At 37.0% G+C, this 26,522-nt stretch overlaps 1 protein-coding gene across 1 annotated transcript; it reads right to left on the bottom strand.

Annotated features, from left to right (window-relative positions):
• Nucleotides 1-4,505: 4,505 nt before the first annotated feature.
• Nucleotides 4,506-25,242, bottom strand: LOC140136933 (uncharacterized). Its single transcript, XM_072158584.1, has 8 exons — nucleotides 24,000-25,242; nucleotides 16,911-17,041; nucleotides 11,155-11,203; nucleotides 8,978-9,127; nucleotides 7,857-7,988; nucleotides 7,102-7,245; nucleotides 6,568-6,654; nucleotides 4,506-6,411 (listed from the first exon to the last, which is right to left on the bottom strand). Exons 1-8 carry the CDS (start codon nucleotides 24,303-24,305, stop codon nucleotides 5,524-5,526), a joined length of 1,887 nt encoding a protein of 628 aa, XP_072014685.1. The 5' UTR covers nucleotides 24,306-25,242; the 3' UTR covers nucleotides 4,506-5,523.
• Between the last annotated feature and the right edge of the window lie 1,280 nt (nucleotides 25,243-26,522).

The following is a 26,522-nucleotide window of genomic DNA, read 5'->3' as shown; positions in this document are numbered from 1 at the left end:
TGGCCGTACCAACGTAGTTTACGTTGCATGACTGTTGCTAGTAGGTCATCATAGGGACCAATAGCTTGTTTCACCCTGGTCCGTACCTCCTCGTTGGTCACATGTATAATTATGAGATGTTGAGGATCTTACGTAAACACCTCAACTCCATGCAGTGCTTGTACTCTTCTTTCTAGGTCTGCTGTCAGTGTCCACGATTCGCAAGCATACAGGAAGATGAATATGACGAGGGTGCGCATTAGTTTGATATTTGATCCCAGAGAGATGTTCTTGTCATTCCATAATGGCTTTAATTTTGCCATGGCACCGATTGTTTGTGCGATCCTGGAGAGCACTTCAGCTTTTGACCCCTCATCTGATATCATTGCACCAAGATATTTGAAGCTGGTTACTGTGGCTAACCTTTGCTCACTTATTTCCACTGCTTCACTGATTCCTGATGTATTGTTGGTCATCAGCTTAGACTTTTCTGCGCTTATTTCCATTCCATACCTCTGTGAGGTTTGATGGAGATTATTAATCAGTTCTTGCTCACTGCCAGCTAAGCCGTATATCATCAGCGAAGCGAAGATTGGATATACTGCTCTGCCTCCAATGCTGACCGTTCCCTCATGATTCTCAAGCGCATCAGCCATGATTTTTTTTCGAGGAATAAGTTGAAAAGCGTTGGTGATAGTAGGCATCCTTGTCTAACCCCTTGTTCGAGACCAATTGCCTATGCTTCCATTTGCCAACACTGCATTCATGGCATTGCTGTACAGCTGTTCGATGGTACGCACTAGTGTTGGGTTTATGTTATAAGTTCTGATAGTGGCCCAAAGCTCAGCGTGCCACACATAGTATTCTAAGATTATATGTCTGTTCAGTTGTACTCCTACCTGCTCTGAAGCCTGCCTGTTCTTCAGCGATGATGTTCTCTGCCAGAGGTTTCAGTCTGTTCAAGATAAGTCTTAACATTATTTTGCTGGGGTGGCTGATGAGGCTTATTGTCCGGTAGTTTTGACAAAACTGGAGGTTTCCTTTTTTGGGGAGTGTGATCCGCACTAGCGACTGTGTCTAAGGTGTAGGCCAGTTGCCTGCCTTCCAAATGTTGTTACATATCGTAGTAAGCAAATCAATAGCTGCGTTACCTGCTGCTTGAACAAGCTCACCTGGAATGTTGTCTATGCCTGGTGACTTGCCCTTTTTCAGTGCTTTCACAGCGGCTTCCACCTCTTCTCGTAAGATAGGCTGATTTTCCTCATTATCTGGGTAATACTGTGGGCAGTCTAGGATAGATGGATCGCCTTGCAGTTCATAGTTGTACAAGTCAGAGCAATACTGTGTCCACCTAAGGATCTCTTTTTCTTCCACTAGAGACTAGACACTTCCCGTCCTTGTCCTGGATAGTGACAGATCTGCTGTTCTTTACAGTGGTTAGGTTTTTTTACCAGTTGGTATGCCTTTCTACTGTTGCTCTTGTTCAGGCTTGACTCCACCTCTTCACATTGCTGACCAATCCAGTTTTCCTTTGCTTTCTTAATGCCGTTCTTAACCAGCTTGTTGGCCTCCCTATATTCTCTTGCACCATCTGGATTGTATCGTTTACCCTTCAACTCTCTTCTCCTATCGCAGAGCTCGAGCACTTCCTTTGTGATGCGTAGCTTCTTTACATGGTGGTGTTTGCTCAAAAGCTCGGAGGCAGTCTAAGTGAGAGCTGTATTAAAGGTGTCAGTTAAGGAGTCCAAATCCAGTTCTGTATCATTCAGGCAGATCAGCGGAGCAAATTTTCCTCCGACGTTAGCTGCGAATTCTCTTGCCACGTCTGGGTCCTTTAGTTTCTCGAGGTCAAACTTAACCCTGATTTGCTTGGGTTTCTTAGTTATTTGTTCAGTCTCACTCTGAAGGTCATCATCAGAAGATCATGGTCGCTTCCTACGTCAGCACCTGCAAAGCTGCGGGTTCTTGCAACATTAATACCAGAGCGAAAGCGGTTTTTGACCAGGATGTAGTCGATCTGGTTATGATGGTTTCCATCAGGGCTGTGCCATGTCCATCTTCTAGAAGCCTTATGTTTTCCAAGGGTGTTGACCCTGTATACCCCAACAATTAATATTTTTAGCAGCGGGCCTCTTTGATTTCAAAAACCTGAATCCGTGCCTCCCCCGGCCGCGATATTTTTTTGTACATTTTTGTTGTAAATTTTGCTGTAATTTAAAAGGGCATTTCGTGATCCACAGCCTCATCCCCCCACTTTTCTCCCAAAAAAATTGAGATTTTTATACCACTGGAAACCTCTGGCTACATAATGTTTATGTACCAAATATTTCTTGCAGATTAGTTCGTTTGGCAAAAATATCGTCAAATTTGAATTTCGTTCTGGTATACAACACACACCGACATCGCCTGGCTAATAATTACTTTGTCAGCAGAGATACTAAAATAAATACCCGGGATCGATACATTTGAATTTGCTATGCACGAGTTTGATATGAGAAGAAAATCTTTGGATACCGGGGTGGAAAATGATGAATATCTCCCGTAAATGATTTCGTATAAAGAAACCAGATGTTGTTCCTTGCACTTGAATATATATTTTGAACAGATATGGTAGTCGTTAGCTTGCGTCTTGAGAGAGTAGCTTGCGTCTTGAGTCGAAAACTGACAATAATTCTGATTTATATGTGCCGAATTATATAGCGCAGTGTATAGGCCAATCGTGGAGGTAATCTAAAAGCATATGACCTATGGCGTAAAATGCTTGACTGACACACAACGAGGTCAGTCACCGAGCTAATCGGGGCTATTGTCAGTAGCCTTAGTCAGATGTCCTTCGGCCCATTATGCGACTCAAAACTATTAAACAGGTCGATACAAAATGGCCATGCGTGGCGGTGGATTCAACCTATACAATGGCGATTTCTGCCATGAAGATATCGGAGCGATGACAGCTTGTTGGCCTCCTATATTCTCTTGCACCATCTGGATTGTATCGTTTACACTTCAACTCTCTTCTCCTATCGCAGAGCTCGAGCACTTCCTTTGTGATCCATAGCTTCTTTACATGGTGGTGTTTGCTCAAAAGCTCGGAGGCAGTCTAAGTGAGAGCTGTATTAAAGGTGTCAGTTAAGGTTGATCTCTCAAAATGAATGCAGAACATAATAGTTTGCACTATCTACAATGCAGGCCTGATTATTCCCCGATTTAAATCGGTTTTCCGATTTTTTCTACTAAAAAAAAAAAAAAAAAAAAAAAATTTTTTTTTTTTTACATTTCCGGAAGTGGATGATGATATTTCATCATAAAAAGAGTAAGAAAATTGGTTAGTGGGGAAATTAAGAAAGTGTTAATTATAAACTTTTTAGGGGTTGCATGCATTAAAAATGAAAAACAATTTTAGAAAATTATACAATTATATGCCTCAGAAATCCATATACTACGGTCGCCAACTTAAACCAAAACAGATTTTTTTTAGGACCACAATCAGGTCTGACAATGTATACATGTAGTTACCAAGATAGACAATAATAAAGGTTAAACACCATATAGGTTACCTTTGATGCTATGACCTATGCAGTATTTGTAATTCTTCATACATTGGAGCTATAGACAATAATAAAGGTTAAACACCATATAGTTCGGGAAAAATGAGTTTTCTCAAAATCAACTATAATTTTACAAAAATGACGAACGAAAAAAAACAAAATATCGCACCGGTCCCTCCATACCAGGGAATCGTACGGCCATTATATCCAAAATAAAATGTCCAAGTGAAAATCGCCCTCTTTGGCAATTTATAGAAAATACTGTTGTGACATGATGCTTACATCAACATCAAGGGCGCAGTTTTAGCTTTCAAATGCCGTTTGTGTTCAATTTGCTTGTTTTAATCTCGAGATTTGTTTAGTTTGAAACAACAAGGGTAAAATCACAATCGTGTCACTTTTACTAGTGAGGAGGGCTTGAAATTTGAATAGTTTGAAATTTTACAATTGTTACATATTCATTTACAAATGAATGCTCTATTATTACAATGTACAACTTTACTGTATAGGTATTTGGATATAACATTATATTCAATGTTCTAAAAGTGGCACAAAAGGGTTTTCATACATTTGTGCTTAGTGAAGCAGATCTCTGGATTGCCGACACCAAAATTAATGAAATGAACGGTATTTGAAAGCTAGGACTGCTCCCGTTACGCTGATGTAAGCACCGTGCCACAACAATATTTTCTAATTGCCAAAGATGGCGCTTTCCACTTGCACGATTTTTTTAGACAGGCTGTATCTGAGACTAGTAAACCAACAGCATATGCACCACCCCCACTGTTATGCACAAATCAGATAGACAAATACATCAACAACAACGCATGCATGGTAAATAAAGTAAACAAAGTAAAATTGGCAATAAACACTTCTTTATTTCCCATACAAAATACATTTCAAAAAAATACTCTCATCCATCCATTAATCTATTGTCCAGATGAAACAAACTATAAATGAAACTTCGTTGAATAAATTAAGGTTTTTTGATAAAATATACATTTTTTTTACTTTGCTTGACAAAACCAAGAGAATTTTTAATCCTTGCAACATTTCATCCTTCACATCGGAGGACTTCATCAGGTAGGCCTATAATGGCTGATATGGTCATTTCTGGCGTGACGTCAAATGACGAGTTCTTAGGTGTACTCGCAAAGGCTTATGGGATTTACCGAAAAGGTCAATTAAAGGAGTATTTCGTGATCCTAGCATCCTCTATTTATGTCATTTTTCATTAGATATCGACGAAAAAAACCTATTCCCAAAATTTCAGTTGATTCCGATTTTGCGTTCGCGAGTTATGCATGATTATGTGTATTACACTGCTCCATATAGACAATGCGTTGTAATTTCGTTCTGGTGCACCAGAACGAAATTCAAATTTCACGATATCTTTGCTAAACGAATTAATCTGCAAGAAATATTTTGTACATAAACATTATGTAGCCAGAGGTTTCCAGTGATATAAAAATCTCAACTTTTTTGAGAAAAGTGGGGGATGAGGCTGTGGATCACGAAATGCCCTTTTAAGAAACGATGCCTGTTCTAAGCGCTTGTTGCCAGCTCGTTACCTGCAACTGTATCATAGGATATCTTGCAATTTACTCACTCTTCACAACAAGATTGTGTATTACAATTTGCACTGTGCTCCAATTAACGAAGGATGGTGATTCAAGATGTATCATGGCCGACATAAGAGCACTCTATATCACAGACAAAATGAGTAAATTGGCTAAAGACATTTCCGAATAACTGACGAAATGTAAACCGTTCTTATTGGAATTCCTTTCAAATGATACTGACATGTTTTCTGTGTATTTATTCTGAATGCATGTACACGTACACAAATATTTTGTTGTTTCGATTCAAATGTTAAAACATGTCGATAAAACGAACATAATGCTGGTTGATTTGTCATAAAATATAAATAAATAACAGGAATATTTTAAAAAACATTTTAAACACTAAATCTGTGCAAATAATTTGTTAGCCAAAGCCCCTAACTTTCATCATCATGTTCTTCAATGCTGTCATGACAAGTAAAACTGCCATTTCTAATCAATGTTTTTGACAGTCTTCTTCTAGTTCGCAGCACTGTCGGTATTGTCTGTATGATGTCACCATTTGTACCGTGAGTCACTTCATTGACCACACCGTTTAGTGCAGCAGCATCGTTAGTGTTCATAGTGTCGTGCTTAGAGTGTATCGTCCTGACTCTGTTTATAAGAGTTTCCCCATTACAAGAGTGTTGGTCAGTCTCTAAGATTTCTTCCGATTTCTTTGACTTTAACTCTAGCATATTGATACCTGACCTCCCTCTTCTTCGTTTCTTCGGCGAATCATTGTTCCAACTGAGCCGCCGACCTAGGTCATAAAGAAGGCCGCTCATTTTGGAAGTCACGTGATTTTGCTTACACCAGTGTGGAATTGAGACCGGATATAAGGTGAACACTGTCAAAGGCACCAGAACAGATAATAATGTATAGATTGACTGCCAAAAGTTTAGAACAGCGAGGAGAGTTGCAAGCACACCGATGGCGGATGTTATATAGAGCGCCCTCAAAACACGACAGGTATTGGTCATTCCTCCTGGCGCTAATATTTGATTGCATAGGGTTGACTCGTGATGTGTTGGTTTAGTTGAAATGATTTCATGACTGTCTACGTTGTTTGCTTGGGTTTCCATTTCAAGATCATTTCTGTCAGGTTCTTTGTTACCATTTGTGGAACAGCAATCGCCATTGACAATAGTGCCATTTTGAGTTGATGTTTCCATAGCAACATGAGAAATATGAGTGACTGTAACCTTTTCAGTTGACATCTGATGGTCTATGCAACAAAGGCGGTGGTAGATCTCTGTAAATGATGGTCGTTCAGTTGGGTCCATCTAGAAAATAAACATGTGAAGCAAAATAGATAATTATTATTTAAGGACAGCAAATCATTAGGTCGACAGAAATCAGTTATCGCAGCTTACGAAAAACATGATGAACTTATTTTGCATCAAATATAAATTTCAAAATCAATGTGAACTTAGACTTACCGAGCAACAATCAGCAGCAACTTGTAGCATATTTTCCGGACAACCGGGACAGAGTTTCCGAAAGCCATCAACATCGAGACCAAATAACTGGAATCAGAAAAAGAAAATGGATATCGAGAAATGGATTTAATTTTAAACAGTTGATGTTGCACATTATTACACACGCAGCATGTTCAACGAGGAAGAATTGTTCAACGAGATGCGAAATTTGCAAAAGGCAAGAGAGATTTCACATGAAATGTTCACCCCCCAATATGATGACCCACGCGACGCCATTGAATATAATGGAGTTCCAAATGCATTGACCTGTAGAGAAAATGCCGAATGTGGTGTATTCAGCACTATGATCATCCAAGTGGTTCTCGTAATTCTCTTGGTTACCGGATCACGCTATTTTGGTGTGCCTTCGGTGCCATATACTTTTTGTAATGATTGTTTCGATCGTGGTTCATTACTCAAGTCCGTTGATATAGAGTATCATTAAGCTACATTACGTAACTTCTGTTCTTTCGTCGGTTATTTTACCAAACTTACATTTGTCCGAGGTAAGTCATCTGGATCTGCAGGAACCCTGGCCATTATCTCACATAGAATGATGCCGAATGAGAAGACATCTACTGTCTTAGTGTATTCCTCACCACGTAAGATCTCTGGTGCCATCCAATATGGAGAACCAACCTGAGTAAACACGCATTAACCTGTCATATCACATATTGCATTATAGTCTAGATCACCCCTCCGTATAAACTTTGACCCTTTCTCCAAATGCTCAATGCTGACAGAGATCATTAAACTTACTTTTGAAATTTGTGGTCTTGAGAAACAAAATCTACCAAAAAACAAAACTATGGGTACCAAAACAAGCTTCAACTGATGGATTTCCGTCGTAGAAACGCTTCCGTACTCTAAATGCAAATCCAGCAGCTATAATAACCAATCTTTTAATGTGAGGGGGCAGAGCCAAATTTTCGTCCCATTTTAATGACCCCTCACTCTTTGCCGTCCCCATTTTTACCCCTGAAAAAAATAGGGGGGATTTGGCCCCCGGCTACGGCACTGTGCAAATTGTATATACATTGTCAGTAAAAACTGATATTAAACATTTGAGTAACAGTTTACTGTATCAGCGCGGTATTCAGATTAGTGCAAGATAAAACTACCGGGAAATATATCTCAAAAGATTAGAAAACATGCAATTTGGAATCTTGTCACTTTGTTTGTAGCGTTGTCACGTGTTTAGTTCTAACACAAATTGGTTTCTTCCCTATGCAATGATTCGTTGCACTTACCAGAGACATTCTCCTGGGTGATTCTTGTTGAGGAGTTGGGTCATTTTCGTCAATTTTGAGCACACGGGCCAGTCCAAAATCAGCAACTACAGCCTCAAGTTTGTTTCCCGGTAATTGTCGCATCAGACAGTTCTGTGCAAATGGATGGAAAAGTGAAAAATAATATTAAGCAATTATCCCCTGCAATTATTGACTCTATTGGTCTACGATATCTGAAAAATTCTCACTTCAGTGCAGATCTGTCACAGATATTTAGGACAGACACATTTGTAAGCCTTTGCATCGGGGCTTGAGATTGGAATTCCAGTTTCCTTTCTCACGAAGTAAGGGCTAAGAGTAAAATTGTACAACAAAAATGGTGTTGCTTTCTCCAAACACTTAAACACTTATCTGCTCGCGCCGTTCTCCAAACACTTAACTCCTTGCGCCGTTATGCTAACACTTAACTCCTTGCGCAGATCTCCAAACACTTAACTCCTCCAGGAAACAGGCTTCTTTAACACTGCTCCACTGTATTTGACCATTTTATACCAGTACTCATACCAAAAACCCATCATCTATTAATAAACCATTACTTCATTCACATCTTCACAACAGATGATGCAATCTTGGGATTTCCCAAGATTAATTATACACATTAACCTTTCACGTTACATCACTTCCTGGGTTTTTTTCCTAATGGTGCAATACACTGAACTGGGGATTTCCAAGTTCCAAACATAGATCTGACTTTATTTTCAATAATTGGGGGATCCCAAAATGACTTTACACACCAACTCTTGCAAGTGCAAGGGGTTTTCCATCTCATGAAATACTTTCAGCTTGTAAACAAAGCTAAATAATTGAATTAAATTACTCAGGGCACATCACAACATACACGTTTCAGCGTGGAACAAAATTGGCTTCTCAATGGTGTGACCTGTTTAAAAACGACCTGTTTGTTTTCAATATTTATATCTCATATTACTCCCCTGTCTTTTATTACAATTTAAAAATAATTATGCTTTTACATCTATACGATCAAAATAACCTGCAAGGCAAATGGATTGTATAAATTACTAGTACATGTAGATGAATGAGTTCAACCGCAGACTTTTGGTTCATCTATTGATAAATCTTACCTCAGATTTCAAATCTCTGTGACAGACATTCTTAGAATGCAGATATTCCATGCCTCGGGCGATATCCGTCGCTAGGCTAGCTTTCTGTTGCCATGACAACGACACTTCTTGATCTTTGAGAACATCTTCAAGTGATCCTCCTGAAATATACTGTTAAACGTGCATACATGTTATTGTTAATTGAAACTGCTGTTATTGATGAATTGCATTAACGCACACAGTACGTTTTTTAGCTGAAACCACAGTGCGTCTGTTTTGTTCAAAAATCAAGAACATCTTACAACATTTCGGATATATTTTTTTATTTTGCATTCTTTCTGCTGCATTCAAACTACATGTAATAATTCTATGCGTAATTCTTCATTCCCCTGTATACAATTAGAGCGCTAGTCACCAGCTTCTATTGTTATGCATAGTTGTGTAAGTCGATGCATGTTGAAATCAGTATTGTAATGTCAGTTAAAAACATAGTCCTTGGATATACATTTAAAAAAATCCTGGTATTAAAATTAGGCATGAAATTGTGTCTTTTAGTGTAAGATTTAGATTTTTATAAGCCGTAACTTCGCCTGTGAGCCTTTTTCGGAATTCATTTTTTTTTTTGCGTTTGCTAAAGAAAGATATTTCCCACCTCTGTAAGGCACATCGTGTGGGTCTATAATAGTTTTGTCAGAATATCCGTTTTGATTTCACCTGTTTTCACTTGCGACTGCCAAAATGTCCAACCAGTACTTCATTTCTAATATAACCAGCAGAAATGGTCGATATTTCTATTGTGGCTTGCAAAATCATCCATCCATGGGTACATTCGCGAGTTGATTTTGACAAAATTGGTAGTCGGAATTGAAAAATGGTGCAATCAAAGCCGAAATGCTGACAAAACTATGACATACGGTATAGTCCTATAATGATGTGATTTAGAAAGTTGGGAAATACCTTTCATTAGTGAACTATATTACTTTGAAAGCTAAAAGGTTGATAAAAAAAGCCTACCAACATCGAAAATCTTACACTAAATGATTGAATTTCATGCCTAACACCAGGATTTGAAAAAAAACCAGTATCAAGCATTATAGTATTTTCCTGACATTTACTGAAAAGGTGAACATTATTGCTTTTCATTTGGCCGAGAAAATAAATTTTATATTGAAAAGGTGTAACTCAAAATTGTGCTAATTTCAACACCCAATTCGACCGTTTGTATTGCCTCATATGACTGAATGAGCCTTGTACAACAATAGCCATCGGTTGACTAGCGTTATGAGTGTATATTGATATAAGAATAACGATTAAGCAATAATATAAGCCTACGTAAACTTCACTTTTACTGTTACTAATATAATTATACACATTTTTTTATAACCATTTACTAGTATTTTGATGTAGTATAATTTCGAGTTCAACTGAACGCGTTCATCATGATTAATAACATATCTTTATTATCAAACGGTTGTTTGATGTGATCATTTATTAAATTTTCTAAAAAAATACATTATATAATGTTCAATTCTAGTAGACCTGGACAATACCAACATGTATCACACAGTAATAATCCCGGGTAATAATATACATATAGGCCTAGGCTATATATTTAGCCATTGTTAACATAGATTGTCGTTTCTTTATCACTTTTCATCACTATTCAAGTATTCATCTTTTTCTGCTATTTGTGGTATTTTTTATTCTATAAACTGTATATTTGTGTGCAAATTGAGGGCGCTATTTACATATATTTAATTTAGCCAAGTTATTCCTTACATTTCATGATAAAAGGTTTTGAAAATTCCCTTGCTATTTGGTACTCTTTTTGTGATATTTTAATGCCAGTATACCAGAGTTTACCCCTTGTAAAGATGAAAACACGATATAAGATAAATAGCGCCATCAGTGTTCACCTTTTCTTAAAAATGAACAACCGTGAATCGGCTATGGCATATAGGCTGGAGGGTTAATAGCATCATTAATTGATCTCGTACACTGGTACGTAATGTGTTTGTACTGTTTACCCTGCCTGCTGCAGACATTTAAAATAGAATTGAATTCCCCACACAAGCAGGTATGTACAGCCAGAGACGATCTGGTACAACATTTTGAACCATTCGACCCGTTTTCTTCTATAGAGATTACTGGTATGGTAGAATATGAGAGAAAAAAATGTAATGAAACATTAGGCCTACCTCTAACAATGGATGTATGTGACCATCTTTCACGCATGCTCCCATATATCTGAAAAACAAAAGGATCAGTGCTGTATACATAAGACAATAGCCTACATGGGGTACATCATGGTTTACTGTAAGGCATGCACAAAGTCAATAAATTAACCATGTATGAGTATTTCCATGTTTAAAAACACTTGTTGTTGTTTGTTGGAATCTGAAGCAAAAGTCATAGACCCTGTAACCATTATCCACGCTTTACTCCTCTTGCATCGAATTGTAGGACGAATGCAGTGAATGACAAATATTTCGCAGTCAGTTCCGATTAGGTATAACGGTATGCGATCTGTTCGTAAACGATCTCATTTTATGTCATTTTGATGAAGAGAGCTAAGGAAGTTTGGCTGAAGCAGAGTTCGAAACGGTAATCACTTTATTGCTCTACACCAGAACAAAATTATAATTAGTATTGCTGGTATAATTTACGTACATTTGTAATTTTCATAGCATCGAGACCATGTTTGCCAATAAAACATGCATCTATGCTGTAAAATTCACTGATCCCCAGGTCAGCTATATTATAACGCATGCTTCAAAAAAAGGTGCGAAAATATAGATTTAATCTTAACATCAGTGTCTGCCCACTCTGAACATAAAATAATATTAATGAAACATGTAGATAAATCGATTTCCCAAGCACATACTACAGGGCATATAATAATGATAGCGATGTGAATGTTGCTTGGTGCAGGATTTGCAATACTTGAATTATGCTCATCAATAATGCCACAAAATATGAAATGATACACAATTGGAAAAATAGTTGTCTAACTTGTCTTTCTCATATTAACTGGTTATTTTTTAAAATTTATTTTATCATATTTTTTGTCTGATGAATCGCACCCGGGATCTCAATGTTCCCCTTTAAGATAACAGAAAATATTAAGGGTTCTGTCACCCACCTTTGCACAGTATTTTTTGTGGAGCATAGTGTTAGGTGTCCAAAGCAGAAGCGAAACGGTGGATTTGTTTATCTATACACAAGGGGGTTAGAACATTTTGCAAAATGAAGGTCCAACAGATATGTGACACACAGCACCGTATGGATGGGTTTGATTAAAGTGGTGGTGGTGGTGGGGGAGGGGGGAGGGGCATGGCCTCCTGGTCGAAAAAATGGACGGGCCATTGGCCCCCATACCCCCGGTTCCGCCGCCGATGCAAATCTGACAAGGTCATTCCCGGTCGGCGCGGTCGCGTGTGAAAATACGCTTATCACAAAGTATCAGGACCAGAGCAACTGGAAATTCCCGTAACCGAATCCCGAGGTTGATCCCAAATTTCACCATTGTTTGATACGTGTTTATTTTTCTTACAAATATTTACTATATATTAGATAGCTGGGGATATGGTTACAGAATCTTTGACACTACTACTAGGTATATCACCTCAAAAATAATCGCAGCAGAAACGCGTTATTTAATGTTCCTACATTATTAAGCTTTATTAAAGCATCAAAAATCAAAAAACAGAATTGAAATCGGTCAATGCATTGTGATGTAATGTCAATTTAAAGATGCTCGTAGATGGAATGAAATCCTGCCACAAATGGCTGTAATGACAAAATTGGCACATTTCGAGATTTTGAAGGTTTATTTGGACGCTTGCTTGGAAAAACAGCGTTAATTTAAATAGCACATGTTAAATGCCTATCTTTCCTGACTTCGTTACAGAAAACAAAATTAAAAATCCATCATTGAATAATTATAATAAATTAATCAAATATACTATTTTAGCCATTTCGGCCAATCTGCAGACAAATTAAATCTCAAAAAATGACTAAGTTCAGCTTATTAATATGCAAAATTGATGCCAATAGAAAACCGTACATGATATAAAGGTGCGGTTTTTTTGCACACATATGTATACAAAGTTCTTTCAATTGATGACAAAAAAATACACAAAAAGTAATTAATTATGCAAATTAGGTAATTACAGCTAATTATGTATTTATGATATTATTATGCAAATTAGGCATAAGTAATTTTGGGTGTTTTTTTCAATGTTTAATGAACGTCTGTTCATTCATCATAAATCTTTTAAGTATGATCCTGTTATGAGGTTGAATAAATGAACTGCAGTTAATTATTTAAAAACAATACAAAAAAATTAAAAGTTTGACATTTTGACGGTGTCTGGAATATAATTTTTATTTTTACTGTAAACATGGTATGTGTCACCATTACTCAAAGCCAAGTCCGAAAAGTAAAAATTAAAATTCAGTTGCAATGAGACTTTAAATTAACATTTTGTCATCTGGATTAACATGGGAGGATAATCGGTAAAATTAACAGCAATTTTACTGTACCGCGCATACAAAAATAGTATGGCCTTGGACACACACAATGGCTTAGAGCTATTGTGGTTTGGAATATTACTCCCTAAAAAAAACATTGATTAATGTTTTGCTTCAACTGGTTTTAGGGAAGTGTTTCATTTGTTGTCGACGGAATTAATTTACATGCTAAGAAAGATTAGTATTTCAGCTAAATGGTGGTAGTTCCTTTACTTCAGTAGGCCTATATTTACTGATTTATGAGCGATCTTCAAAAATCCATAAAAACAGGCAGTAGTTCTTAAACAAAACAATTTTTAATTTTGAGGGACCCGATGGTAGCCTCTGAAAGGCTTCACACACCATATATTAAAAATTCAAACAATTTGGATAAATGAAGCATATGAAGACATTCATTTATCGACATGGATGTTTTCTAAAATTGGCCAAATTTGAAGCGCGCCCTTTTCAATTCACTGTTATGCTTGCATGCACAGTGTAGCAGAATTATTGTGCAGCCACTGTGACATACCTACTACTACTTTCATCCTTGAATTCAGGTATAGTCTCAGTAGTCTCTTGCTACATTCGTTTCGGAAATACAACCGGGGAAATAAACAAATAAGATTGTACGTGGCGGGAATGAGGATAAAGGAAATGAACGAAAACATGTTGAAACACGGTCAGATAGTGTTAGTAGGTAACCCATACGGGGGGCAACCGTCACTCAGAAGACCCGTTACCAGAATGCCCACTATTCAGAAAACCCGTCAAATTCTGAATAATAGGCTTGTTTTCGTTTAAAATGACCCGCTAACCAGAAGACCCGCTAATCAGAAAACCCGTTAATCAGAAGACCCATTACTCAGAAAATATTTTCTGAGTAGCGGGTATTTTTCTGAGTAGCTAGCCTTCTGATTAACGGGCTCTTTGCACACCCTCTATTCACAACCCGCCACTCAGAAAACCCAGTTCTCATAAGTTAGGGTTAGGGATTACTAGGGTTAGCGTTAGAGTTGGGGTTTGGTTTAGGGTTAGGGTTAGGGCTACTGAGGACTATAGGGTTAGGGTTAGAGTTAGGGTTAGGGTTATAGGGTAGGGTAAGGGTCCACTGGTCAGAAGTCTGAATAGTGGACGAATATATCCCGCTATTCAGAAGGCCCGCTAGTCAGACAATTCTGAGTAGCGGGACTTTTAAATAAAATTCAACAAAAAGCCCACTATTCAGAAAGTTCGTTATTCAGAAGGCCCGCTACTCAGAAAATTCTGACTAGCGGGCTTTCTGAATAATGGGTTTTTTGAATAGCGGGTCTTCTAACTACCGGGTCGTCTCTCCATTTAGGTCCGTAGGTCTATGCACAAAACTAGTTAGACCTAACTTTAGAATATTATTGGTCTAACTATGGTGAGTAGAACGACGGAGAAATAACTTTTTAGAATTTACATAGGGCCTACCTTATTCTATGATATTGTAGATCATATTAAAGCAATAATGTGATTTGCATAAAAAATAGATTCCTCTTTAAATGTTAGTTTTCACTGAAAGCTACTGACCGCATTGTCCACTTTTAATTACGAGCCAAAACGAAAATAATCGGTATTTCATTCCAGCGCCTACAATCATGTATTTTAGCTCGCCGATTATTATTATCACTTGAGCGGACCCGGTTACCCGTATTTCGCGGTTCTCGGCTTTCATGGTTATTGGCTTTTGCAAATCTCAAAATCAGGATGTGTCCTTTGGCTGGGACCACTGTCCTCGCAGCTGAGCTCAATTGCAGCTTTTTACAATTTGACTTGACTTGAAAAGTTGCAATTTTAACGATGCAATTGTGCCTGTTACATAATTTATGTGCATTGATTGGCCCGTGGTGCTTGTGTGCAATACAACGATGCGTTCCCATTGAAAATCGTTGAAATTGCAACTTTTGATTTGGGGGTTAGAGGCTTTGGAGGCGCACATCTTGGCCAATTCTTGTTCGAATTTCACGAAAAAGGTGTCAAATGAGAAAGCAAAGTCCAATAAACAAAATATATATTTCAGAATAATCCAAAATTATCAAGTTGTTGAACAGCAAAGATGACTATAACTGACGAGTTTCTTTTTGTGCTTGGTGTACAGAAGCAGGCGATGTATTTATTCAGCACTCGATCGGTGAGCTCAGAATGAATTTTAAATTTTACTGTAATTAAAGCACTTCAGGCTTAGTCTTTCACATGGCATTTATGTACACCAATGGCCATCACAATGGTGCACTAGAAATTCGAAAAAAAAAATTGAGGGCGTTGCTGTCCAAATACATATCGCTTGATGGACGCACTTTAATTCCTGTACTTTCGCAGGAGTGAAGGGGGAAAAGAAAGTACTAAAGGTATCCCTCCATAAATTTAACCTCTTAGACCAGGTCTAAAGTTAGACCTTGTCTAACTTGTTTTGTGCATACGGACCTCCTGATCATGATGATGAATCAATCTTTTGGTAAAAATGTAGCAGCTGCGACAGTAATAGTGATAAAACAATGGATCAAGGGTTGCAAGTCTAAGCATTTATGAGTGACATGTATGCATGTTTTGTACGTGATGCAAATCATGTGCTGATAAGAGTCTAATAACTATTCAGCAGTAAACGTGTCAGCTTTGGATGAATCATACCTCCAATGGGAAAATTAGACCAGGAAATTGAATGTTTTCTTCAGCATGTTTAATGTCATATGTATGTGCCCAGGTGACATATTGACTCCTTTCTAGTAGTAGTACTATACTGTTATCTCTTAAATCATATAAACAAAACAAAAACAAAATAATTTCTCTGATTCATCCTATCATATTGAAGATTTCGAGATCTTGAAGTTGATCGAAACGGAAATCAAAATATTATTTTGTCTATCATTGTCTATGGGACATAAAAGGATAACTGGGCAGGCTGGACTCTGCAAAATGCCATTCTAATCGAACTTGTACGTCAACTTGTGCAAAATTGCTCGCTAAAAATACTTTGCAATAAATGTTTTGAGGAAATTTTACAAATGTTGCTGATTTTTTTTCATATAGAACGTTTTAAGAATGTTTCATATATAACCTAACATTTAACCATTATTAAAACGTTTTGACCAAAACCAAAACGCGTTTATAACACGTTTATAACGGTTTAAAATCATTTTGGCGTTTGCTGGGTATTAATAATTCAACACATTATCTTGTTTTCTTTTGTTTGAAAGGAGATGTTCAAGTGAACTGAGCGTTTGTATCACGTATTGTGTTATTCTGCAGAACAGCATTAACAATATAGCTAACGGTGCATGCTAAAATTGCTCTTAAAAAAATAAAAGTCTTTCAATCTGAGAAATCAAGCAGATAGAGAAGCCATCGTCTTTATGCCAGTGGGTATATTTAGTTTCGTTCCAAGTAATTTCTACACCCTCATGACCCTTGTGTATATTACCTGACAACATTTGCATGGTTCAACTTGTTCAGGAGTTCCAATTCTTGTAGCATCTTTTGTTGGTTCAGCCGATCGTTGCGAGATTTACTTATTTTTACCACCATTATATTACCGTTGCCATGGTGACGAATCTAAAATGGAATTGAAAAGATAGAAGGAAAATATAGATGATTAATTTTGATACATTTTCAATGGATATTATTATCACTGCATACTTATATGACCTATTAGAATTATGCCGGGTTATAACTGTTGACCTGCAACGTGTGGCAATGTAGTGTGAAATTTGAATCAATTTTAGAAGAAAAGACAATCGATGAGAAAGAATGTTCAATGTAATAACTTTTATAATGGAAATGGTAACTTGGCGAATTAGAGATTGTCACTTGTCCAATGTGAAACACGACAAACATTTGCACTTTTTTTTCATAAATGTTATATCGTGAAATACCATAATAGCGGAAGTGTTACGGTAGTTTTATATAAGGAAAATATTTCTGGTGCTGAACACATAATGTTGCGGCCCAGAGTTCGAAATTCAACTGTTTTTGATACTCATTAGAGAACAAATTATTCGTGAGCAAAGATTTGACAATGTCAATCAACGTGAATTTAGTAAACGTTCATCACTTAACGATCTTCTCGGATCGGTTGATCTGAGTACGTCAACTTTATTGCCTCAAACCTTCCCCAGTCACCGGATTTCCACATCCGTTTGTAACGAAAGTCTGTATTTTCCAACCTATTTTTTTTACATGTATATATTTTATAACACTGCTTCCTTTGTAAGCGCATCAATTTAAAATATATCAGGATCAGGAAAGCTCAGACATCGTAAGCATCACGTACATATTTATTGTACTTGGCTTACTTTCTAAGAGTATTTCATCGCCAAAGCACAGCTGAATAACGTTTTTATACAAAGTTTCAACAAAATTAATTCGTTGAAGAATTTCTTCCCCCTTTCATGAATTCATGCTTACTCAGTACAGAAAAATGAATACACAAAAGCATGACCGTGAACCTGAGATCTAGATTTGTAAGGTGTGTGTATTAGGTTACTGCCAATTCACATAAACAGTCAACTCTCCACGCAAATAAAAAGTTATATTGAGAAATAAGTTTTCATGTGCGTTTATGTTTTGAGGACATGCCTGCATGATATTGTGTTCTATGGAAGTGAATTATATTGCCGATATTATCAGGGCCGGATATACCTTTTTGGGGGCCCTGGGCCAGGTCAAAATTTGGAGGCCCCACTCACCGTGAAGAAGGCATGCGCCCGGGGCACTTAACACAATGATCACACGGGGAAGCTCCCCGGAAAGACCCACCTTTTTGATTTCGCAGCTCCGCTGAGAGCTCCGAAAGACCCTTGATTTTGATGAATTTCAGCTCTAAAGACCCAAAAATTGCTCATTCCTAATATAAATGGTTTTTGAAGGCAATTTTCAACCAAAAGCCAAGAAAGACCCTTGATTTTGACTGTTCGCAGCTCCAAAGTTCCAGGAAGCCCGGTTTGCAGCTCCAAAAGACCCCCTAGCCTTTTACCGGTACGCCGTCAGCTCCCAAAGACCCACCGCCTCAAAATTCCGGGGGAACATACCCATCAAAATGTTTTGATGTGCCCCCAGCATGCGCACTCAAGTGGCTAAGTTTTGGTTTACAAACAGGGGGCCTAAGAGCGACGCGACAGTGGCGGCAGAAGCATTACAATTTAGAGGTAGACAAGCATAATTATTTTCTGCCGATTTTACTAGGATATTTTTTGTGCGTATATATGCTGATTTAATCAGCATATACGGTACTTTAATATTATACCAACCATTTACAGGCTTGGCGCAGAACCCTAATAGGAAACGCAAGAAAGATGATGGAGCTCGCAGTGGGACTGATTGACGGTTAACATCTGAAAGGATTGGCACGGTTCTGCAACCATCATCAATACTTCGATTTCGAAATTACAGCCTACGTATTTCCTGAAATAACATGGACGCTTGAACATGTTGAAGTACAAAACGCTCGATAAATGATTTGAGAACTTTACAGGTGACAATCAATGACAACAAATATGGAATATAAAACATTCCATACAGGAAAAACGAAAATGATCACAATAATCAATTGAATACCTAAATGAAAGAAGGGCCCAACTCCAATATTTTACAAAATGAGTTATAGACCCAGGATTTTATTGCCAGCATGAAAGATGAGCCAAAATCCACTCTCTAAATAGTCTTCCACGTGCACTACTACACTTAAGGGTATAGCCTACGATGTATTGTTGGTCGAAGCAGCAAAAAAATGTTGTGCACAGCATCTTGCGAATGGCAATGAGTTTCATAGCGAGCGTGTAGAAGAATTCAAACATGCAGGATATGTGTTTGCAAAAAATATTGATATACAGGGTGTCCCAGAATGATCTATACCGGTTTTTTTTCAAATATTAAAAATATATAGTCAACAGTCTATCTTATTTCGATAAGTGCAATACAATGGTGCACATATCACAATGTTTATATACGCCATCTTCTTTTAATATTGTTCGGATATCTAACTCGATTCATACTAAGCATGAGCCCACAAAAATGTTTTAAAAAATTCACCGAAGATAAACTGAATTGAAGAAAACACGTGAGGGATGGGTCACATGCATAATAGTGTGAAACCCTAAACAGTTTGCATCACATTCTTTGTACTTCATGGCTGGTACTAAATATATTCGCGTTGGTCCATTTCTTATTTTAATTCTTTAGTTTACTTTATTTCATAAATGTCATCCGTAGTAATTAAAAGAATCTTTGTGACAAGCTCTTTTGTCTCTTTTGTATAATATTATTATGAATGTGAACAGCTTCCGTGCAGAGGCGACCTATGGAGGTAAATATAACATCATTATTATTCTATATACATCATATTCAAACTTTCAAAGTTTTAAGTTTATTCTTTTTTATTTTGTTTATGGAGCCTACGGATATGTCTCCACCGATTTCCGCTATTTGTTGAGAGAAATATAGGCCTACTTTGACATGTGTCATTTTAAAGCCTGGATCTGTGATTTTACACATGCATCCTATCATAAATAGATGAAAACACAATAAACAACAACCCTTCACTATTGTAGGGCCTACATTGTGCTTTTGGTTGGGATCCATCCAATTATGATTCGTTTTACTCACGAAATTCCATCAAGTGTACTGGTCTCCCTGGAAGACCTGATTTATATATAATATAGAAACTATACATGATCACGATAATAACAATATAAGAAATATATATTGGCTACAAAATAAAGGAACCAAACATGTTACAAATCAAAATGCTATATTAAATGTTTAAATATTGTTTATCTCAAATTATTAAACAAAACGTAGGCCTACAGACCTTGCATTTTTAAATACAACCAAACTCGATACGAAGATTATATTATCATTAATTTCTACAACAATGATATACTTCTGCAGTACAATGTATCTGTTCGCAGTATGTGCGCCGTCTATGGCAAGCCATTAGGGTCATAACGTGCAGGTAGCTACGCGTGCATCCGTTTGACCAATCAAAATGGTAAATTTAACCACATGGTTGGGTCTTTACCTGCGCGTGTTATAGTATACAAATATTGAATGTTTATGAGTACAATGGTAAGAATATTTTCATGAGGTGAAATATGGACTGTTCCACTCAACGAGGCTTTGCAATTACAGCTCCTCGTCTATGGAATTAACTGCCAATATGCCTATTATAAGTGCTAAAACTGTAACTGTGTTTAAAAAGATGTTAAAACCTCATCTTATGTCGGAGACATTATGTAATTCTTAAGTTATTTTCCTTGATTTTGCATCTTGTTTCGTTGTCTTTTGTTCATTTTTTGTTTTAGTCCATGGATATGTGTCTGTCGCTATTATTATTATTATATTTCCGATTGCAAGGCACTTGTGTTACTGTCTTTGTTACTGTCAATGCCTTTGCAACATCTTGCTACAGAGTCATGTTAAACATCAAGCGTGTGGATCGGATTTGCAAATGAAACCATCTACAATCTGACCAACACCACTCCACTGGTTGCCAGAGTCAAGATTCATCAACTCAAATTTATCGGCCATATACTGCGTCTTGAAGACGACGAGTCTGTGAAAGAATATGCCCTTCATATTCCAACACATCGGAAGAAGAAACCGGGACGTATGTCCAGCACCTCCTGGGAGATACTGAAGGGATGCTGCAGCCAAACAAAATTGTTTCGCTTGCCCAAGGTAGCTATAGTTGGAGAAAGCTTGTAGTCGCTCATATGGAAAGGTTTCTATACAAAAACGATTCTCATATAAACCAGCATGCGCACAGTTTCCACCTCGATACACCTGAGCACACATTTTCGTCCAAGAACTCTCAAGCAAGTATAGTGAATTGTCTCCGCACAGTCTTTGATTACACTACACAGTTGAGTGCATAGCAATGTAAGAACTGTGGAGCTTCTAGCTGAAAATGGGCCTCTTTGATTGGTTTTTGTCGAAACCTCAAGTGCAAGACATAAGGCCCGTTCATACTAAAGGTCCGTTCATATACATGCGTTTGCTTTGCGATGCGTTGTCGCACCGCATCTACTGTATTGCGATATCGCAATTACCGCAATTGCGATTTGCGTTGAAGATATATCGATTACAGTGTCGCAACTCGTCAATTTTCAAGTTAAAATGTATTTAATTTTATTTTGATATCGCAATGCAGTAGTTTGCAGTACGGTGCAATGCACGCACCGCACCGCAAAGCAATTGCGGCGTATTATGAACGGACCTAGGAGCTGATACACATCGCTTCAATTTTTGTCTTGATGTGGTGCGCTGCGATGTGGAGTCTGAACCGGACTTTAGTCTCGGGTAAATGTATACACGGTCCACCTCTTTATAGGTACTTCTCATTACTTTAGCCGAGATTTGAATTCGGAAACAGTTCGTTCACTTCAGAAATGATCTTGATAAAATCATCAAAGTTGATGAGTGTCCAAAGTTGCCAGCAGATCAGAGCTTACTTCCTGGGTGAATTCGGTATCTCATTACTTCCCTTTTCATTTTTAAACCAAACAAGATCAGATCATGAAGGTATACAAGATCATATAAAATAGGATGTGTCTACAGTAAAAACTCTATTGTTATGACATCATTCTTTTCTACTCGCTCTACTAAATTATAGATTCTTTTGCCAAACTTCTGCATACCGGACACAAAATTGCCCCGAATTGTATCGATTATCGAAGTGAACCACTACCAATCACATTTATGGTTTGTTCTGTGTATTGATCAAAAACTCTAAATGTGAAATGAAAATTCTTAATTCATGTAATTAGACCACCAAATGATATTTGTAAGGGCACGAAGAAGATTTAAATATACCAACGTGCGTGCAGGGTCGTTCAAAAGTTCAGCATTAAGCCTCTGCTTCTGCCCTTATATTTGATAACATCAGGACATTCCTCGTTTTCAAAATGCAATTCGATATGTCTGATGTGCTTTCAGGTCCCACAAAAAAATCGTGAAAACATTAACCAAAAAATTACAAGTATACCGAGTATCATGCGGTATTTTCAAATTTGAACAAAACCTGATTAAAATGTTTTGCAAGAAACAGAATATTAAGGAATTGGATAGCAACATTAGCACAGTATTTTTTGTACTGGATCTGGGGTACGTACATCAGACACACCAAATTACATTCTGAATACGAGGAATGTCCTGATGATATCAAATAATTTTGATTTTTTTAAAATTCGCGATATACAAATTTTATGCCAAATTATTAAAATTGATATTTTTTCATATTTTTGATATTTAACAGTCCTCGAAGTAAACTTTACAAATATAATATGTACTTTAAGTGTATGTAGGGAGGAAAAGCCGTCCATCATTTGAAAAATTTAACCTTTCGTATTGAAGATATGCACCCCCCCCCCCCTCAAAAAAAAAAAAGACGTAAAATGTGTAGGTCTGTTTGGCAAAACATCCATATCTTAATATGAAAGGTAACAATTTTCAAATGATGGACGGCTTTTCATAAAATATACGCAAAAATATTTATGCAGAAATGACCACATCACTTTAAACCTTTTAAGTTCTATGGTACTTGGTAAATTTGAGCACCAAAGAAAATGTTAAGTGAAAAAATGTGGTTGGGTGTCTCTATTTTGAAAGTTTAGTTCGGAAAGCCAACAGACATTACACGGTGGTGCATGGTATAACATGTGTTAGTTTTGAAGTTAAAATGCATTTTCTAGTAATTAAGATGGCAGTTTTGGGAGTGAACGTTCGCAACAAAGGTCAATTTTCACAAAATTTGCACAGGATAAAAATAAACTTGCTCTGATTTTCTTGAAATTTGCAGCAAATTGTTCATTTATTTGCGGGGATTCAGAAAAAGAACAGTTTGCACTATCTGCAATGTCAAATTACTGAGATAAAAACGAGTTTCAAATTACTTTGGTTGACATACATGTAATTACGGAACTGCCCATCTGTTCCAAAGTTGCTTTCTTGCGATCCTGTACCGTTTTGTATTTTTCATTCAATCCATTTCAATGACAGCACGATACGAATCACTGTGACAGATATGGGGCTTTGCTATTTTCACGACATCAATGGGTTTCCGTGACTTAAGGCAACAGCATAAGATTTATTTTATGAAAGTATTAGATTAATTTTATGAAAGCACAACAGTTATTTTGTGAACGCATAAGATTTATTGTATGAAAGCATAAGATTTATTGTATGAAAGCACAAGATTTATTTTATGAAAGCATAAGATTTATTTTATGAAAACCCAAGATTTATTTTAAGTATAACATTTCACCTATATATGCAATTTCTACACCATTTGGCCTACTTTTACCAAAAATAATACTTTTTGTTCAAAATATATAACGCGACCAGTTTGGAATACAAACATGTCTCGGGCTGGAGATATGAACAATACAAATAATGCTGTGCAATTTCAAGTTTTTAAGGTCAGCTTACTAATATACCGGTGGGAAAGTGCAGGAATAGATGATTACAATGATCACATTATTGACAATTCAAAACAAATACATCATATAGTACAAACCTTATAGACATCTGCGAAAAAACCACTGCCAATTTTCTCGGCTTCAAAGTCATCCCAAAACGCCAGGTTAGCTACTGCCATTCTGAGGGCATAACAGGAACTGCCAGGTCTCGGACTACCAGTGGTTACTGGCGACTGATCCGGACAAGGGTCCTCTTCGTCATAATCTGCTGCTGTCCATGTTGGTAATGGCAATGTTGATGGAGGAGCAGCACGACTAGTTGTCTTGCCTCCTCCAAATGGTAGGATGAGTTGAGGAATATGAGGCATTTGAATTTGCAGAACGCATACGCTCAACATACACATGTATTAGAAAAACCTGTTGCGTCTATGTTGTATAATTTCACTTGCGTATAATATTATGATCCTCATAACTATTCAATGTACAGGGCAAAATACCGAGTCCCATATTTATAGAACCCCGAATGTCGTAAGTGCACCAGCACTATCTGATTTTAACTGAAACAATTCCGGTTTCAATACAATCGACGTACGGACAAAATGCAAAACAAAACAAGAATTGACGTCAGTGAGTGAGTACAAGTAGGAAACCTTCCTTAATCGACACACATGTAATACAGTAGTATTTCCTTATTTTGGTTAAATCCTTTGTTTTTTCTTATACCGTTAAGTCACGTTCAAACGGGAAAAAATAAGTACTACTTTGTTGTTTGTCTCATGTTCATCCGTTGTACGTTGTTAGTAGCTTTTGTGTCATTCGCTCTGATGTTATACAGTATTTCAGTTAGGTGTGTTTGCCGATAAAGTCACTAGTGTTAAATCCAACACATTTGGTGTACAAAAAATCCACAATGCTTGTCGAAAATGCAGGCCCCTATACATTCAAATCCTGGCAAAAGCTAGCAAAATCATGCTTGGTGTTCATTCACCTATATTTTCCACAGCCGTGCATGTCGCCGATAGGTTCCAATAATCACGTTGAATTTTGAACTTGTAATTGCCAATTGTGAGCTGGTAATATTTGTTTTTTCTGATCAATGTTATATTGACACACGTCTGTATTGAACGTGATAGGTATGACATCTGACTGATTCTCAAAACCACTGCAAAATTACTGTGTATCCCAAGTGTCAATACAATGGTTCCCTCTATTTGTTTGCATGCATAATATCAGCAGTATAGAATAGAGCACGTATGCAAGAGAGCTGAGCGTTCAATGAGAACCTTTTGGAAAATAGCGTTAGCCTGATAGACATTAATCGATGCCGGTGTGCAGTAGTTGCTAAATTCGGACTCAAATTATCGAAGTGATAATTCAAATTTAATTATCACTTTTTAAAAACTGATAATCAAAAAACCTGATGTTCATTTACGATCAAGGTGACGCTGGATAACGTGCAGCTGATATTAGTGGCTAAAAATAAGTTTTTCATTGCATTTCTATTTAAGCGTTAAACATTTCCATAGCAACGGTGACATATATGAAGAAAGATGAACCATGTACCAAGGTATCTTGTCACTGTATATAGTATGCCTATGGATAAATGACTACGCTGTCGTGTAACGAATTATATTATTTATATAAAATATCACACTATAGGGCCTGAAAGTCTTCTGCTCATCTTCTCTGGTGAGACAACAGGGCTGGGGTATCTTTCCATATCAAAGTTTATATAGGTATACCCTGATCAGTCTATCTAAAAAGGTTTGGGCCCAAACCACTAATTACTCACTAATTGATAATTGCCCCTCCTGACCATTTTCACAGCTTGAGTAATCTCTAGCACATCGTTATAAACTATGAATGTTCTGCACAGTTAACTATTGCCCTTGTATGTCAAATGTTGGCAAAAAGAGCCGCCAGGGGGGTGCTTGGTGATTAGTGGTTGGACATTCACAACAGGATTCTCACCTCTATAAAAAAAAAAGAGAGAACGTTTTAGCATAGACCATTTAAAACTGTTAATGGTCTATGGTTTTAGCTAGTTTGATCAGCCTGGCATATTATTACGTCATGCATCATTGCCTGCCCGTATTTGGAAGCACATGGACAGAATAAAGTGGTTAAAATGAGGATATGACAACCCCTCACCCATTAAAAAATTTTTTTTACATGCTTCAAATTAGGCACTGACACAAAACACCTCTGAGATCTACACTCTTAAAACGATCTACTCATTTTTTTAACAGAAACTCAAATTTGATACACGCTAAAGGATTTAAAAATAAATCTTTAAGGATTGTAATTAGGGACCAATCAATTTCAGATTTAAAATTAATCTTATAGATTTGAATTTCAAATATTAAATTTTAAATCTGTAAGATTAAATTTTAAATCTAATTCTTGATTGGTGCCTAATCACAATCCCTTAGGATTTATTTTAAATCCTTCAAATTTAGAGTGTAACGGAAACTATTCAGATGGGGGACATAGCAGATTTATCTTCAAAATGACAAAAAACTCGTCAAATTAGATGCGATTGTCATTTTAAAAAATGAAAAAGATACTTGCCAAAAATGACCTAAATTAGTTTATCCGACAAAGGCTTTTCAAAAATGAGC

This window comes from Amphiura filiformis, chromosome 17 (genome assembly GCF_039555335.1).
Source record: "Amphiura filiformis chromosome 17, Afil_fr2py, whole genome shotgun sequence".
NCBI classification, from domain to species: domain Eukaryota; kingdom Metazoa; phylum Echinodermata; class Ophiuroidea; order Amphilepidida; family Amphiuridae; genus Amphiura; species Amphiura filiformis.
This window is presented reverse-complemented; position numbering and strand designations above follow the sequence as displayed.